The sequence below is a fragment of the Ammospiza nelsoni genome, chromosome 5, assembly GCF_027579445.1.
Source record: "Ammospiza nelsoni isolate bAmmNel1 chromosome 5, bAmmNel1.pri, whole genome shotgun sequence".
NCBI classification, from domain to species: domain Eukaryota; kingdom Metazoa; phylum Chordata; class Aves; order Passeriformes; family Passerellidae; genus Ammospiza; species Ammospiza nelsoni.
The window spans coordinates 56,172,038-56,191,561 of record NC_080637.1 but is presented as its reverse complement, the minus strand read 5'-3'; the positions used below and the strand labels follow the sequence as shown (position 1 = coordinate 56,191,561).

The 19,524-nt window shown below is 39.9% G+C and overlaps 1 protein-coding gene across 5 annotated transcripts in view; it reads right to left on the bottom strand.

Annotated features, from left to right (window-relative positions):
* LOC132073121 (fatty acyl-CoA reductase 1-like) overlaps positions 1-19,524 on the bottom strand; it is a 125,438-nt gene that overhangs the window by 49,503 nt on the left and 56,411 nt on the right. For all 5 annotated transcript variants that reach the window (XM_059471901.1, XM_059471902.1, XM_059471904.1 and 2 more), the window contains one exon: positions 15,853-16,078. In XM_059471901.1, the coding sequence (XP_059327884.1) occupies positions 15,853-16,041 (189 nt within the window). In that variant the 5' untranslated portion in view covers positions 16,042-16,078. The remainder of the gene's footprint in view (positions 1-15,852; positions 16,079-19,524) is intronic.

The window sequence follows — 19,524 nt, the reverse complement described above, 5'->3', positions numbered from 1 at the left end:
CTCCCTTCCGTAAGGGAGCTTTTAAAAAGCAATTTCTTTATCAGGGAGAAATACCGCTGTCAAACATACCACAGGCAGCCCTCCTTCATCGTTCATTTTTGCGCTTGTATTATGGTCATTTTTCCTATTCCTGTTCATCAGCAAATCAGCTTGATAGATTAATTCTTTTTTGAGAGTCGGTCTTAGTCACTAGAGTCTGTTCACCAAGAACCATCTGTTTCCCAAGATCTTCCTCCCACACACCACAGCAGAATTACGCCTACAACCAGTTTCTTCTATTAGGAAAGAAACAACTGTAACAAGCTGGGTGACATGAGTCCCGAGGGTGACATGACAACACACAAACCCGTAACTTTGTTCACTATTATTATAAAGCAATATCCATTGCTCAAGGACTAACTCTGGAGGACAAGTGAACCTGTGAAACCCACTTCCTCCCACTCTCTTGCTAGAATACCAAAAGGTTAAGACCTGTCCAAGAAGTGGGAATGGGGAAAAACTGGATCATGTGGCAGCCCTTCTTCCCCTCCCACAGCCTAGACCCTGATTTCATGGAGTATGTTTATGTGGGAGTTAGGGGTGATGCTCCTCAAATACTTCCTCTGCCTCCAGCCTTTTCCCAATCATACAGATGTCTCCTAATCTTTCTGACTCCGACTCATCCCATCTACCTTACCTAAGTAGGTGACTGGGAGAGTTTAATCAGATTAAACTGAACCAGCTAACACATCTATTATGAAGGTATCACTTCACATCAAATCCATTACATCCGCCAAATAACAGCAATGAAGTAGGAGCCCCATCCCAAGTGCAGGACACAGACAGGCAGAAGCTGGACTGTAGCCTGTGCCAGGCATTCCAAGACCAGGACCAAGTGCACCCTTGGGTAGCTGTCACCTTCGCTTCTGTCACTTGAATTACCAAATTGCAGTGGAGGAGAGTACGAGTAAATGCATGCCTTGCCTTCCACATGAAAGACTCTCTCCTGAGAAGGACTGAGAAAGAGAATTGCTGGTTTCAGGTTAAAGATAGCACTTCTCTTCCCTCTCACCTTATACAACATATTCCTTCAGTCCCTAAAGTGACCTGCTGAACTGACTCCCTGGAGGTGTGCTGCCGGCCTCAGAAAAAATCTCATCTCTTTTAACAAAACACTGATCTTTTCAGAACAGAAGTGTCATTCCTTCCCACTTCGTCTTTTCACTGCTGCAGCTCAGAAGTCCTGGCACCTTCCCAGTTCATGGGCTTTGCTGTGCCTTTGCAGCTGGAATCCATCTATCCTTGCTGGCACAATAAAAACTATTGAAAAGAAGGGAAAAGGACTGATGAGTTAATTAAATGCAGCTCCTGTCAGAGGATGGGAGCACAAAAGCAGGTGTAGGCAGAGAAATTATCCAGGGGCACAAGAACTATCACACAGGAGCAAAGCAAAGATGTATTTGATTTGAGCCACCATCTGACAAGAGCTACACAAAATGTTTTGAAGAAAGATGTAATTCAGCAAATTACATCCACCCAGTCAAGTCTCATCGTCGTTTATAGAAGGAAGGGAGTGGTTTAAGTGTTTAATTTACAACATTACCATATATATATATATATATATATATATATATATATATATATATATATATATATATATATATATATATGTATTTTTAGCCATACAAATGTTGAGTACAGCTTAAAGCCTCATTTCATTGACTAAACATCATACATAATTAATTTTAAAATCTAGCTATTATTTAGTAAAATACTCTCCTCCTTCAGTGCTGAATTACTTTCACTGAACGTTGCCTTTCCTGGACACTGAGCTTATCTTACTTTGGGTTTATTTATTTTTAGCACAGGTTTCTATCACCACTCTGGTTTCATGTTCTACTGATTCTGCTGATGCCAGGGATTTGAACATCTATTAGTACCTGAACAATCTGCAGACAAGCACAGAAAGCTGACTGCTTTCCTAGAGAGCACCTGCACTCCAAGGAACTCACTGCTTCCATGGGTGCACACAAAAAGCAAACTGAAAAAGGATGGTCTCAAAATTGTATCAGTTACCAGGGAATGACACTGATTAAATGTCCCTCAACCTCCAGATTAGATATTAGGCATAAGAGAGAGAAGGGTAACTAAAGGTCTCCAGACATGTGTTTTGGATTTCAAACAGGTTTTTTAATCAAATATTTCACTAATACCTATTACATAGTCTTCTTCATCAGTAAGTTCTTTATAAAGAAGAGTCACATAATTTTTCACAGGAAGAAAGAGACACATAAATTTGAAGTGACTTACCCAAGGCCACACAAGTGGAAGAAGAACCTAGCTATTTTAAAGCCCTTTAGAAGGCAATATGCCTTCCTTAACCAAGTGCTTCTCTCCTGAGAGCTGCCATTTGAGGGTCAAATTAACATCAAAATTTTGGCACTAACTCAAACCCTGATCTATGCTTTAAAAAAAAAAAACCAAACAAAACAAAAACACATGTTTAGGCTTGGGAATATTATCTCTCTGTAACTGGACAATAAGAAATTTTGTGTAAGAAGGACACAATTCATTAGGATGAATAGTAGAAAACTTGGGTAACAGGCTTGTGGAAAAATCTTCTCTTTTAGTAGGTTCCATGTGCCCTCCTCTGACATTTTTTATTGCTTTTCAATCCTGTGAGAGAGCACAGGCCCCCAGGGAGAAGCAAGGGAGAAGCACACAGGTGAGGCAAGGAATGTCAGTCCCAGAGAGTACCCACCAGCCCTGGGAAAAGATGAAGTTAACTGGAGAATGGTTCTTGCCTCCAAGCAGGCTGGGAACACCACTCTTTTCAGCTCCAAGCTTACTAAGAAAAGATACAAATAACTGCTTTGCTCCCCATGCCTTTCCTACCCACCATAAATTGCTTTTGACCAGTTCTAATCAGAGGCTAACGTTTATTTGGAGTAAACTGCCCAGAGGTAGCAATCCTGATGTGTCCATGGAGTTAACATGGATAGGAAATACAGAATTTGCTGTTTGGTGATCTGGGGATTTCATCCAAACCAAAGGAAAGCAGTAAAACCTGTCCTCAGAGTGTCACTATGATATTTTTTGAAAAATCCCTTTGGCAGGATTTTTCTCCTGAGAAGCTGAGAAGCCTCAGAAAAAAAATGTAAACAATAATTATCTGATTGCCTGGAATGTGATTTGGAGAACTGTTTACCCAGCATGTGAATTTTTTTTTAATTAATGACCAATCCCAGTCCAGCTGTGTTGGGACTCTGGTCAGTCACAGGTTTTTATTATTCATTCTTGTTTTAGCCTTCTGATGTCTTCTCTCTCTTTCTTTAGTATAGTTTTAGTATATAATTTTCTTTTAATATAATATCATAATATAATAAATCATCCTTCTGAGAATTTGGAGTCAATTCTCATCTCTCTCCTCGTCCTGGGGACCCTCACAACACTGCAACATCAGAGGACACATCTGAGAGAGACCAAGGAATGATGTGTGACCAAAGCAGACACTGGTAAATGGAAAAAATTGATGGATAATGACTAAGTAGAAAATCAAAGTAATCTTCTTTGCAATAAACAGATGAGCACAGAGGAAACTGTATCAACTCTTGTTTGATGCAGCACAGACCACAAATCAATGCTGGAATAGTACATGAAAAACACAGAGTCATAGATCTCAAAAGCACCTATTCCAGAGCTTTTCATAGAGTCCATTTTGTGCAGACGGATGGGTATCACACAACTGGATGAAGCTAAATGTATACCACCACTATAAACAGCAGCAAGGAGTGATGCCTTGATTGCTGGTGTTTGATTTTCCATGTCCACCTCAGCATGAGGTTAATTTTTATGACAGACATAAGCAAGGCTTCAGTTTAGCCACATCTTTGGGCTCTAGCACAAAAATGTTTGGTCTTACAATAGTTGTTCAGTCATCCCCTGTTCTTATTCCAAATAAGCAATCTATCACATTCTCTAAAATCTGGATCCTCCCAGGAAAATTAACATTACATTTTATTTTGACAAAGTACATACCAGTGCATTTCTTCTAAAACTGGTTCTATCCAGCACAACTTCCTTGTAATGAACACAGCCCAGCAGAGGCAGAACAGTAAAAGCTAAGGGATGTATAATAAGACTAGGAAAGTTATCAGCACTCAGGAGTTCAGAGACCCAGATCCTGTTTCCCTTCTCTAGCTTCCTAAGTTAGATATGACTTCTGACAGCACTGCCAGTTACCAGCAGAGCCTGTGGCATAAAGAATGCACTACAACCTGGAGATTTTTTCCCTTTTTTAAGGTACTAAACAGGGTAAATTAAATTCCCAGACAAATTCTTAGGGAATTCTGCTTGTAAGTGACCTCCAGGCAAAGCATGAACCATTAAACCCTTGCAGTCTGAATGTCCAGCCAGGTTTCTTTTCCCCACCTTGACTGTAACATCCTTATCTGCATGCTGGCAATCTGATGGAGACAATGCTGAAAGCTTTGCCATTGCCCAGGAAAATGATGCCCATGGCTTTCCCTTCATCCACAGATTCAGTCATTTCATCCCAGGACCTGACTGGTGTAAGCTAAGTGTACCAAGGGTAAGTCATAAAATCATGGAAGGGTTTAGGTTGGAAGTGACTTTAAAGATCAGGGATCCAGGGGCAATCATAGCTTCTCTGAACTTCCTGTGCCGGGGCCTCACTACCCTAAAAGGGAAGAATTTCTTTCCAATATCCAATCTAAATCTATTCTGTTTCAGTTTGAAACCATTCCCCCTTGTCCTGACACTCCAGACCCTTATCAACAGAGTCTCTCTATCTTTCTTGCAGGCTCCCTTCAGATACTGGAAGGCTGCAATTAGGTCACCTCTTTTCCAAATCCATGCTGACCTTCAAGTCACCTCCTTTTTCCTTCACGTACCCAGAAAGTTATGAAGAAAATGCACACCATAATTTCCTTTTTCAGGGACAGGAGTGAAACTGCCTGATCTGCAGCTGCCTGGATTGACCCTCTTGCCCCTTCTGACAAAAGGTGAAGCATTTGCCCTTTTTTTTTCAGCCATTAGTGTTCTCTAGAATGTAGAAATACTGAAGGCTTCTGAAATAAATGGAATTTTCATGCTCTCTTTAGCCCCCTGGCAAAGAAACTGGCTGCAAAACATACCCACACACAGAGTTCTCGTCAAGTCAGCTTCCTGGAGATCAAAGCAAGGGCAGCAGCTTGGGAACTGCCCACATCCAACTGGGAGTCAAGCATCAGGGAGACAGCATGCCTCTAGGCATGGATATAGCACAGTAAGGAGCACATCAGCTTTCTGAACAGGTTATTGCCTTTCTGCAAGCAACCTCCCCAAGAAGAAATCTAGCCATTAAATTGTTTTTCCCTCCTCCACCACTGAGAATTTTGTCACACTTTGTATGGAAACGCCCTTCCTAGTGCTGAAATTACCTGTGGGTGTATACTTCAGGTGCTTAATTCCTTGGGTGTGGGCACACATACAATGCTAGAAGCTGCATAGTTGTATTCATCTGGTCTTCTGAAATGTGAGCTTATCACTTGAAGAATGATAAGCCCTTTTCTTATCCTCCTGTGTCCCTATTGTTGCATTCTCACAGCCTGCTTTATACCTGAACATCTTGAATAATGAGTGAGGTACTTCTAAAAAAGGTTTAAAGAGGTCAGACTGAGAGCTGTTACAGAAAGTATCATGAAACTTTTGAGTGGAGGTGTAATTACCCATACTTACAGTGTGTGTGTGTCTTAGCAGATTTTGATACATCTTTAATCAATAAAATATTAACATAAACTTCAGACAAGTACAGAGCCGTCTGGACACCCTAATTTTTCAAGATGCATTCACTAAAAAAAAAGAAAATCCAAATAACTTATTCTTGCTTCATCCAAAGGGGAAATTTTCAATGTCACAGAAAAAACTGGCCACTGACTAGAAATTTTTACTGTAATTTAACAAAAATTTAGTTCTAGTTCTGCAATTATAAAAATAAAAACTGAAGTAGTGGAAAAAGTAAATTGTTACTTTGGAAGAGTATTTTGGGGTTTGGGGATTTCTTTACCCTCTTTTTAGGGCCCTGGGGTTAGAGCTCTACCAAAGCAGTCAAGGTAATTCAAGAAAACCATCCACTTTGCTTGTCCTTACCCATATTTTCTTTGCCAAAAAAACATATGGGAGACATTCTTTCCCCCTCCCAACTAGGAAGGTACTGACTGTTCATTGTAAACATTTTATTATACAGATGAAGTACTCATAGTATTATACATGACTATAATCCCAGTAATGCCCAGCTTAGAGCCAGATCCAGGCTCCTGTTTTGCTGAGCTCAGCAGTAGATTGAAGGCTTGAAAACACATTTTAGTGTTTGGAAGATACAAAATCAAAACAAGAAACCCTTGTTCCTAAACTAAGCTATGAAATCCCACTTTTAGGACGAGATGGCAACACAAGGAGACAACTTGCAGAATAGACAAGAAAGATGACAAGAAGACACAAAATAATGGAGATCAAAAGTACACACACAGTTAGTTAGTATCAAAGGTTTGTTTGGTTTTTAAACAAGCCACAAAGTGCTTGTTTTTGTTATTCATATTTGCTATTTCTACTGCAGCAGTGCCCAGAAGTCCCATCCAGACATCCCACGCTCAGTCCCTGTTTTTAAATCTTGATGCAATCAGACACTGATTATCCCAAAGCTTCATGTATGAGGAGATCACTCTAATTTTTCTTTCTCATCTAAATCATATAAATAATAAGCCACAACACTTGGCAAAACTCATCCAATTCACATTGTAATGACATAAGGCAAGTTTCTGTTAACTCTTCAGTGGCATCCACTTCAACACAATCTCCTTGAATTTAGGATAAGCACAAGAATGATGCACCACTGAAGACACACCGACCTTCTTCAAAGAAATTAAGTGGAAGCTTATAGTAACGGAGCATATATAGGGTCAAAAACCAGTCTAGTGATAATTTTCAACAGAGTGAATAAAGCATGCCTTGATTTTAAAAACATTTATCTTGATTAGCAACCCTTTCCCTTCACCAACTCAAAATCAAATATAGCTGAGGCCAGAACAGCAGGCTCTGGACAACCACCTCCACAGTCCTGAGTGCAGCAGTGAATTGTACCTGTTCCCAGAATTAATAGGGTTTCCCTCTGCAGAGTCAGACCAGCTCATTCTGGGAGTCTGGCTGCGGTCAGTTTGTGCTGTTCACAGTCACACCATCATTCACATAATTTAACTACTAATGGGAGAGCTGTTTTGTTTCAAGAAGCAAAATTAATTTACAACACTAATAATACTCTCACTCCCAGCTCCCTTAAAAGAAAACAAAAGGCCTAATACACACCCCCAGAAAATTACCAAAGCCCAATTTTCAGGCTTAGGTTCCTTGGCAGAATTCAGACATTTTGATTTATGTATGCAATATTATGACACGAGTCAGAACCTCACAGTTTTTTTAAACAATCTCTCTAATATATTTGGCAGTTCTTATGGCTCTGGTAAATGTAATAAAAACAGCGGTTGGATTTGTCAGAGTAAACTGCAGTCAAGGGTGACCTCCAGACAACTTTTAAGCTGTGTGATCCTCCTGAAGATTAGATTTTAGGATCAATTGTGGGACACCCAGAAGATCAAAAGCTCTGGATTTTGAGTATCAAGATGCACCCCTGTGTCACAAGCAAGAGCTCTCTCAGAGGCCCAAAGGACCAGAGTACTCCCCCTACTTCTCCCCAGTATTTCAACAACTTTTGTTTATCTGTGTACTAGCCAGGGATCAGGTTTTGAAAGGGAAGTAAAAACAGAAGTTTAAAGATTCTGCCCCACTATGTTTAGGATTTCTTTTTAAACTGCTGTGTTTTGTTGACAACAAAATTTATTTCTTTCTTTCCAGGGTGTCTCACTCAATCCACTACACAGGGTCTTCTGACAAAACTGGTCCTTAGGTTTCATTATTCAGTCATGGTCTGCTGCTACAGAAGAAAAAAAATACTGGTAAGGAAGGCCAAAGTTCAATTTAGGAAAACAGAATAGCTTTCTTTAAGAAAAAAATGAAAGAAACAGCTGAGCATAGAATGGAATAAAATCAGACACAAAGGATAAAATCTAAGTTCATTTGAGTTAACTTTACATTGTATTGAATGACCAAATAGCCAATTCTGCTCTTTGGGTGCTGACTGATGGCTCCATTGCCAACTGACTGCAGAAAGAGATGAGCCTGTGTTCTAAGCTATGATTTTCAGGCCCTCAGAGGGTGTCTGAGGTCAGACGTCCTCATTCAGCCCCTATTCCAAGCAGAGAACCCATACCCACAGATGAGCTGTGGTACATGAGCAGATCTGCTGGTGTCCACAGCAGTTCTGAAGTGCAACACTCCAAAAAGGAATTGTGCCAACTCACACACATCAAGAGCCAAGTCCCAGGCTCCAGCAAAATGACAAACATTGTTTAAAAACATGTTTGCTGAAGGCCTTGCTGGTGAACGGGTCACTTGGCAAAACTGTGAACACAAGGCATGCTGTGCAGCTGCCTAAAAGCTCAGCTCTCCTGCATGCCTGAGCAAAACCAGGATCCAGAAGAAACCAGCAGCTTACAAAGGATGCCCAATATGACCTCTCTAATGATGTTGCTCCATGGCCTTGCTGCCAGCAAAAGCTGCTGGGAAATGGCTCTTATTTCTGCTACTAATGTAAAACTCTCAAGCCTGCACAGAAGAGCTTTTCTCTTCAATGCTCTTTGCTCTTTTCCTTTCCTCTTTGAAAATGCCAAGCTGAACTCCTCCATGCCTGTCAGCACACTCCCCCACTTCCTTGACTTTTTCCTTTAGGATATGTAGACAGGAATGGTGGTGATGCTAGAAGTTTTCTCCTGGCAAGGAGACCTGGAAAGATTAAACTTTCCAGATGGAGAGATCTCCAACTGGCATAAAAGTAAATTTTGTGCATTAGAGAATCTAAAGCTTCCCTTTAGTCACATGAAAAAAAATCTAACATTAGGATGCTATTTCCATCTCACACTTGACGCACAAGGCTGAGTTTAGATACAGTCACATGGGAAAAGAGGTGGATGAGAGCAGTATCAATAAAGGCAGATGGTCAGCACTACCAATAAAACAATTGCTTCTTGGGGTTAGTAGCTTGCAAATCCAGAAATTGTCTAGCTTGCTTATGTTCCAAGGCTAGAATCAGACGGTACTGGTTTCCACATTTAGAAGAGTGATGAACTGAATTCTTATCTCAGTACCAAACACTTTTCCCTGTGTTTAAATTGCTATCATCTGAAGCTGAAATACTGGCAGGGAAATCAAACTCATACATGTAATTATCCAGAACAAAAAGAAAATCACCATAATGCCACAAAATTAAAAGGACAGCTTGTAACTACTCATGTGGGCCCATCACACCGCTTTGAAATCTACCTTTTAGGAGATATTCAACCAAGGCTAAATGAAGTTACCAAGAGAAATTCCACTGATTCCAGGAACTGGGCCTTGGCTGCAAACCAGAAAGTACTCAGCAGAAAGGCAAATTTAAGCAATGTTACTAAGATTCTTTAGAGCTGTGACTCAACTGCAATCTTAGTTTGCTAACTTCCTTATAAGAGTCCCTCTTTCTTCTGTATGATACCCTTGTACATTGAAGAAAAAATACTGTGAAATTACAGGCTGTAAGTGTCTCAAAATATCACCGCTTATGGAGCACCTAAAATGCATTTCATTTTACAGATGGCAGCAAATGCAGCTTAACCACAACCTCTATGCTGTTACTGGCAGGAGAAAATCTTATTGTTGATTTTCTTTTTAATTGCATCATTCTCAAGATACTGCATGCTCATTTGCTTCAAGGGCTGAACTTTTATTTTGTCATTTATCAGCTAGTGGAATCTTCACTGCAGAATCTTCACTAACACACAAATCCCTTGGGATACCCACCACTAAATAAAACAAAAATGGCTAGCTTGAAAGACAATCCCCCTATGCATATGTGTGCATTTGTGTCTATATAAATGTGTATGTGTTAATTGGGCTGCAAAGCACAATGCTTTTGTGCTGGCTGCATAAAAGTTTGTCCGTAACATTCCTTGGACAAAATGAGGTCTTTGACCATAAGAGTTGTCAGACAGCAGCATACTGTTAACCACAGTATCTTTACAGATTTAGCAGAATAACTGAGTATTAATATTTAAACATGTGCATGTCTGCTGTCAGATATCTTATGTGAAACTGAGAAAATTCTCCTTTGTTCTCAGCTTTTTTTAAATTTTATTGCATGAGCAGCACATGCGTTAGCATACAGTTGGCTATAGGGATTTTTCTGGAATGCTTCTATTTGAGGCTCTGTATTCTCTCCTAGAGGTGTTGCTTTTTAGATCACCATCTACTTGACATCACAAAGTGATTTTAAGGGGAAAAAACCCAGACAAACAAAAAAACCCTTCTGAAATCTGACTGATTTATCATGATGCCAGCCACAAAAAAGTTGCATGAAACCAAGAAGTAAAGAAAAAAGTGAGGGGTAGCTTTTACAGATTGCTCTGCAGGTGGTGGGTATGCATATAGAATGATATGAAGACAGAAATCATTAACCCCTTTGCTGGTGCAGCTGAGCAAGTAGACACAGAGAAAGCTAAGGTGTACAAAATGATCTTGTTTTACCCTTCATACAAGGCACACACACATTGCGAGGATCAAGACTGCTGAGCTGGCAGCTGCTGCCAGGCAGGTGGCCCCTGGTTGATGTTGGACTACCCTGATTCATGCTGGGTTTCTATTTCCAGGGGAAGATGAGGAAACTGATGTGTCAGGTTTTGACACCAAAACATTTTTCTTCACAGAATGATGAACACACTTGAAATGAACTGAGAAGCATTTTTGCTTTCAATTAATTACTAATTTCAGAGTAATCCACCTAATTTCTACAGTTTCATATCATACTGTGCTCTTGTTTTTCATTTAGAATTGTATGTCATTTAAACATCCTTAATTTCTTGGAGATTTACTGCGTACCTTTGTACAACTGGAGGAAACTGAAAACTGCAGTGTATTTTAAAATAATTGACTTTACTACTGTGAATACCTGCAGAAACAGAAGGACTGAAGACAGTTTGCAAAGCTGGAGCATTACACTGTGACCTCTCCTTGACAGCAATAAAATAGGTTTGAATTCTGTACCATCTGGCAGAGCTTGAGATCTGGGGACAAACGGCATCCCCAAGGCTTCCCTAGGTTTCAGAAGCATTGTTTCTTTAAATAAAACACAATGTACAACACCATTAGGTCATAATCTTTCCTAGAGCTTCCAGTACTGCAAGTTCTGCTTTTAAGGGGTCAGATCAGCAGAACCATGCTGATAACACCACAGAACTGCATTTCTAAGTAATTTCTAAGTTTCAGGGAGAGAAACACGCAGGAGTACAAGAAGAAGCTATGTAATATAAGGGGGACAGCTTCTTGCAGTCAGAGATGCCTTTGGGAAGGGTCTAGAGCACAAGTCTTAGGAGGAGTGGCTTAGAGAGCTGGGGTTGTTTAGCCTGGAAAAAAGAAGGCCCAAGCCTTCTCTCATGGCTCTCTACAACTACCTGAAAGGAGGTTTTAACAAAGTAGCGGCCAGTCTCTTCTCCCAGGTAACAAGTGATAGCATGAAAGGCAATGGTCTCGAGTTGTATCAGGGAAGGGTTAAATTGGATATCAGGAAAAATTTTTTCACCAAAGGGTTATCAAGCATTGAAACAGGCTGGGAGCGGCTGAGCCACCATTCCTGGAGGTATTTAAAAGATATGAAGATGTGATGCCTAAGAACATGGTTTAGTGGTGGACTTGGCAGTTCTGGGTTAACAGCTGGACTGACCATACGAGTTTTTTTGCCAAGATAACTGATTCGATGGCTCTATGATTCTATAACTCATTTGTTCTTCAAACACTCAAAGATAAAAAAAATATTATTTTAGTTCTGGCCTTGAACACTTCAAGGGATAGGGCATGTACAGAATCAGAGAATTGGTTAGGTTGGAAAACATCTCTGAGATCACTGAGTCCAGCCTATGACCTAACACCACCGTGTTCCATCAACCTAAAAACTTCATTAACCCTGATCCAAGTACAAGCCCCTCTATAGCAGTTACAGCAGATTTCAGGGATGCTGTTCCAGATGGAGTGACACTGCACTGGTTTGGCATGGAGAGCCTTTACTGCTTATGGTGATGAGTGAGGGGGCAAAGTCATAGGAGGGAAAGATAAATCTCAAATGATTTGCTGAAATTTACAGGGTCTTGCTGGATATTTACTGATAAACACAGCACACTTCATGAGGAAATACTGAAGAGACAAAGGTGTCTGACAACATTGCCCATCCCAATGTGCAGCTCCAGTAAAAGCTTTGTAGGGAAGAGAAGGTCTGTCTGTAGCATGCACTTTAACTAGAAGGGTTAACTGTGGTTGGACAACAGGAAAAAGCAGCAGCATTTTACGGTCACACCTAATACCCCATTTTCAGCAGCCTCATTCACAGCCTCCCTGTTTTCTCTCTGAATTATCAGAGACATTATCAAGAGCCTTTGCCACTCCCCACTTTGTCTGATCTTTCTAATTAGGAATACTGAACATATCTGAGAAAGAGCCTGGCAGCAGCAAGCAGACTTAGTTCACTGGATGCAGGGCATGGAAAATGTTCTGCTCTCCCAGGGTCAACAGGAAAGCTACAATCAGTGACTCAGCATTAGCGCAGTAACTGCTCTCCAGGGAATCCAAGACAACCCCTTCAAGCATTCCTGCCTGTTTCTGTGCACAGAGGGATCAAACAGCAAAAAATGCTCCTTGAAGCAATTCCCTACCTCCAATAAAGACATCTCTCCCATCAACTAACAATTGTATAGCCCTGTCAAGTTTTGCCTCATGATTCACATCTCTGGCCACATCCAGGCAGCAGCCCATACTAAAATCTGGGGCTTTTTGTGGAACAGCTGCGCTCTGTGAAGGCAGACGTAGCATTTCATTAAGGACAGGGTAATAGCTTGATTGCCTTAGGGACTTGCCGCTGGGAAATAGAACATCTCCTTTCATAAACAGACAAGGTCACCATGCTTGTTTTGGATTTGATGCTGAGATAATTGAGTATCTGTTCATTATATACTGAATATTAATGCACTAATGCACCTGCACGTAAAACTAATTTACTAAGGAAAGCAGCCTTATATTAAATTTCAATGCCTACTCAGCTACAGAATGCAGTCAAAAAATTCTGACTGATGCAAAAACTATTTTCTGTATTTTACTTTCCATGTTGGATTCAGAAGTTGAAAAATTCCGAGTAACCAAATGTTGAAAAGCACAAACTAAGTTATTTTGCCTGATCATACTGTATCACCCTTTTGTAACCCACAGCTTCTTTTCTATTTAACAGGAGTCATCATCCAGCAGATTCACACATACACACTGTGAAGAAGACAGGACACAAATGTGACACTTCAGTATTCAAACCCCTGTAGATATAATGATAAAAGCCACACAAATTTCAAAGAGATACTTGAAGAGGGATCAAAATTCTAGGCAAGTTCTTTCTAAATATTTCTAAATACTACCAAAAATCAGGAGTCCCCAGAGGACCTTTCCTGAACAACCTAAACATTATGCAACTAATTTTAACCAATCTGCTTCACTCTGATCTTACTTCAGCCCAAATACCCATTTTATCTCTTTGCCCAGAATATTTAGAAGTTGGCAACCTGTATTTCTCTGTTCCTTTGGTTCCTGGAATACTTACTTTCTGGAGATGCAAACAAGAAAATCCAGAGGCCAACACTAGGTAAAAGCTAAATGTAAAAGGAGGAGTTACTTGCAAAGTGAATGTGTCATGGGACAGTACACAGGGTAGGATATGAAAGAAGAAATAAAGTATGTTCTCCTAAACCCAGATACAAACACTATTCTGCATTAAATCAGTAGTTTGTGGGGAAAAAGAGTAATTATTCACTAGAGTTTAGAAATTATAAAGGTACATGTAAATAACACACATAAGTAAGAGAAAGGATTTTATTCTGAAGCTTCCTGTGCTTACTCCAATATATCTTATCAGAGATCGTGATCAGAAATTTCAAATGCGAATGTTGTCTGAAGATTTGGAACAAAGTTTTGCTGCATTTTTATTTGTTATATACCTCAGGGATTTCCCAAACTGGAGCATGCAAACCGGAACAGTAAATGAAAGGGCAGTCTCAAGATTGTGATCAACTAGAAGAAGTCTGCAAACATGTTAAGAATAATGTTTCCTGCCCTCCTCGTCTGTCATTAAATTAACATCTAGTGGAATTAACAGTTTCATTTTTAGAAAAAAAAATCTCCAAGAGTGTCAACATTTGTACATGACAAACACCTTTGAGGAGTAGGGTTTCTGCCTTAGGCAAGGATTTTTGAGTAATTTTAAAATGATCAGCATCAGAAAGACAACTTCTTCCTTAAGAGGACCTGGATGACTTGTGTAAGTTTTTTTAATTCCCAAGGCTGCAGCAGCCTAACTTAGAGCTCTGCCTTCTTTTCTTCATTTGAAACACATTGGAGCAGGCTGCCAAAGGTTCAAGCAGAGGTTATCATGTCCTGTTTGCTGTTGACAATCTTAAAACTGCTGAAACATCCTAGGAAGAAAAATGGGTACATCTAATACAGCTACAACAATAAAACAGCTACTAGGGAACCCCACCTAGAGCTAATAATACCTCCAAGTTGTGCTGCTCAACTGAAAAGATAAGGCAGCAGCATTTATACATAAAATGCAAACAGAACTTACAGAAGTCTTGATAAATACCTAGGTTTATCATTTCCTCAAGTGTTTTAAAACACAAAAGGGAAAACCACACCACACTTGGGATTGTTTCACATTATCCATTGTGATGAAAGCTGGGGGTGGACTTGGCAGTGTGAGGTTAAGGGTTGGACTTAAAGACCTTGAGGATCTTTTCCAACCTAAATCATTCTATGATAGACTTGCAAAAAGTAACTAATGTGACTGTTTCCTTTTATACTACTCACAAATTTTCCTGAATATGAAAACAATCCACCCTCTGTTAAAAACACAACAAAACCAAACTAACTCTGTTCTTGGACATATGTAAGATTTTCCTAGCTTAATGCCTCAAAACATTAAAAGGAAAAAAACATGTTTTCTGCCAGACCTACTTGTCTCAAAGTCACCTATTCTACCTCTAACTTCTGCACAGAAGGAGAAGGATTCTTCCAGTCAAGTCTTGCTCAAACTTTTAGACCAATACTCCATGAAGATATGTTGACAATTCTCAGGTTAATTCCTAGTAATTCCTTGCCTGCTAGGGCCAGATCTGTCCCTTCCTCTCATTTTACATCAGCTATGTACAAATTCTCACTAGCATTAGGCACGAGCTTGAACACTGACATTTATCATAGCTGGAGGAGTCTGAGCAAGTTCACAACCTCACCACTGGCTTAAGATCCAGAGGATCTTGAGAGCCTCAGGCCAAGTCAGTGTCTCCTTAAAAATGTTTACATTTAATACAGCAAAGGGCTTTGACACCCTTCTTGTCACTATAGATTTTTTCACTGGGATGGCAAACTAAACAGGATCAAGACACACAGGTGGAGGTCATGCAAAACAGGAAGTAAAAAGATTACATCATTACAGTGTAAAATGCTGTGGCACCCATCAAAATCAGACATATACAGGTTTGTTCATGTACAATTCTTTTTGCGGTTTGTTTTAGATACAGGAAAAATACACAGCTGTTACAGCAGATGTCAGCATTTTGCTGCTCATGAACTAAGTAAAACAGAAGCCCTTTACTTCACACAGCTAAATAGATTTCAGATTAGATTCCAGAATAAACCATATGAACTTACCTTACATTTCAACATGTTGGCCACTCTCTCTTGCATTGACTGTCCAGCCTTCGGCCTGACAAGAATATAAACTGCTTTCACTTCAGGGCTGGAGCGCAAAAGTTTTTCCACCAGTACTTTGCCCATGAAACCTGTAGCTCCTGTGATAAGTACAGTCTTTCCATTGTAATAAGCTGAGACTGAAGACATGGTGCTTTCTTGTTCTGTCCCTTCCTGCAGCAGGTACCTGAGAAAATGCAGAAATAAAGTTTTAAAGGCTTTTGGGATAACCTTTTTAGTCACCTAGGTAAACTCAAATTGGTTCAGTCAATGGCAATTTTAAAAATGATTTTTTTAAAAAAGGCTTTATTATGAAAATAAGCTACAAAAATCTGAGAAGCTTAAAAAAATCAAGCTCAGCCTTATCCACTATGTGACACCACAGCTGCACACAGAGGTCAAACACAGCTCGTGCTGTCCAAGGCTCCCAGCAGGAGATGCTCACTGCAGTGCTGAAGACTGTTTATCTGCTACTGAGAAGTGGCAGCCATGAAGATATGCAGCTATTCCTACAAGACAAAGGAGAAAGAAATTTCCTCACAAACCCTGCTGTGTTTTTCACTTCAATTCCACTGTGCCTGCGGCATTCCTTGTCAGCCATCACTCATCAACATGCTCAGACTTTTCCTGCTGCCTTGGCTTGGAATAACACCATGAAGAAAGCCCACAAAAGACACTGCAGTGACACTGCTCTGCACAACTGCAATACCATGCGCAGGTTACAACCCTTCACAAGCTGTTATGGCTAGAATTCATCCCAGTTCACTCTAAGGAATGTAGACATGATAGGCTTCCCTTTGGAGATTCACTGACATGGACTAGGTTCCCACATGATGTGTCCCAGTTAAACATTTTAATTAGATGCAATAGTTTCAGGCCTGAATGTTCCCAGTCACCCAGATTCAAACTCTTTAAGTTGATTAAATGCAAACAAAGCTGGACTGAATCCTCTTAGAAAAGCCCTTCTTCCCCTATTAGCCTAACAGAAGCCAAACAACCATCTTTGAAGTGGGGCAGACCACAGCAAGAACAAAACACACTGCAAGGAAAGGGCTCATGAAAAATACCAGTAAATGTTTTGAAAAAGCCTACTGAATTTGAAACAAAAAGAAACAAGAATTGTAGAATGCTGCCAATCACGTATTCAAGAACCAGAACAATGATCTTCAAGTATCCCAGAAAAACTCCTCCAGCAGAAACTTCAGAGACACAAACTAGGGAGTCAAGCCTAACAAAATACTACTTTTCTTTCCCAGTGCTGCCTGGGACCACAGCACTCAGCATCGAACAAATGAAAATCCCCAAATTTCTTTATCCATGACAAAACATCAGATGTAGAATCCAGTTTAGAAAGTGGGTCAAGCAGAATAACCTCTCAGGGACACTATTTTACAAACTAATAGCTGTGGGTATTCTGGCTCAGTGAATTTGGTTATTAGCCTACTTTCAGATGTGGTCAAGATTGTAACTTAGATGACTACAGAAGGCTCATCTAGGCCTATTAAAAACCTGTTCTTATTAAAGAGCTGGCCACTTGGGAAGTTAAATCAACAGCTTAAAACTACTGGATAATTAACTTATTTATAACAAAATGTCATGTCTCATTCCAATTCAGAAAAACTGACTCATACTGGAAGACAGGAACTTGCAGAGCCAGGGAGCATGTGAAAAGTGTGTACGGCCAGAAGAAGGTTGTAGTTTAGCCAGATGAAGGCAAAAGATCTCAGAAACCTGGCATGACACATGCCCTCCAATGCAGAAAAATGAAGGAGAGAAGTCCTTAGTCACTAGAGGCCATACCAATCCCAGTGAACAACAGGAAACAAACAGATTAAATATAAGGACCACTTGCAGCCACTGGATGGATACTTGCTTTGAATTTGTATCCAGAGGATCATATCTGCACAAACAATGGTACAATTACAGAGTACTTAACACCACAAACTTGGAGATTACCAGAGGAATTACTCTGCTTCCCACACTTCAGAAGTAGAGAGCATTTCCAACCTGCATCACTAAGTACTGCTGATTTGCCTTAAGAGTTGTAGACTACTGCACAAAATAACTGTGAAAGGCTTCCATGTGCAGACATCAATTTATTATGTTGTTTCATTTGGATTCCCTGATTCAGTTATCTAAAAAAGGCCTCATTTGTTGTGGCCAGATGTTCAATGCCTGTTAGAATAGTAAAATAAATAAATCACACTACTTTGAAATGTCCCTGTAATTAACCGTGCAGCCATGTTTCACAAAGCATTTCTGACAAGGACTACATGCACATAACTGACAGTTCTTCTCCATCTAGTCTGAGACCATTTAGAGTGTCTGAGTGCAAAAAAACCCAAAAATTTAATCTCCCAAGCCATTCTTGTATGATGAAAATGGAAGTACCAAACATAGCCACTGAAAAAACAAACTTTCAAATCAACAAACTTTGATTACTGGCTTATCCTCCTAGGATTAAAAGAAAAGGGAAGAAAAATCCCATCCTTTCTATTTTCCATAATAAAGCAGTCCAAGTTAGGCAGCCTAGACTTAGTAGGGCAAATTTCAGAGTTGGATCCAGTTACTCAGCCTCATCCATAATAAAAAGCCATGAAGAATGAGATGGTGTTTGCCTGTTATGGGAGCAGATTCATGTTTCTTTGCATTACATTTATTTTTCTATTTCCTAAGTGAGCTTCAGAAGAAATTATTAAAATCTTGTACCCATCTGATGCATATTAATTATCAGGAAAGAAAATATGTGGATTTTTCTAATGCACACAAACAAATTCATGTTTTAAGATCATGACACAGAAGCTAGAATGCTGCAATTTGGTATGTTCAGACAGATCCCTGAATCTCCACTGGTCAAGCAAATTTAAAGAGGATTTTATTACATTCCAGGTTCAAAGGCAGATTCCACTTTATATTCAGGATTGCTAAGATATTTTCCTTTCAACTTAATCTTGAATTTTTTATTTTGTACAACTATTTTGCATTTTTTAATATTTTTAAGAGTGTGATTGATTGTTTTCTGCTTTTATTGATGTTGCTTGGCCTTTGCAAAGAAGTACTGAAAATTATATATGGAGATTTTAAGGAACCAGAGGATTTATGAGGTCAAAGGGTGTGACCCAAGTAATGCCTGCTAACCTGACCCTTTGGAGGTCTACTTCAAACCAGGGAGAACTACATGCATGCCTTTTTGGCTTTTTACACTCAAATTGTTTTGTGCAGAAGGTTATACTTGGCCTTTCATCTTCGGGAATAAACAGCCAATACTGAGTACTGATGATTTTCCAGTCAATTAAACTACAAGGCATTAAGTTACTGGTAGAACTACTTGAATTATGGTCAGAAGTTGCAGAGACACGACCCTTAGTGAGGTAAAGAAGGATAAAGACTATTTCATAGGCTGAGGCTCCTGGCTCTTCTAAATCTGGAGGTGAGAAAGGCACTGAACTGTGGAGGAAAGCTCATGCAAGAGCTTCCTGAAGTCTAGTTCAACTGAGTATATAAAGGCAACTTAGAGGCTTTAGGCACTAATTGGAGCAGGAAAGGAATCTCTGATGCCACCCGAATTACTGAGCGCAGCATCTTTGCAGCAACACAAATCTCTCTGATGCTGACTCATCTCCAGAGCAGGAA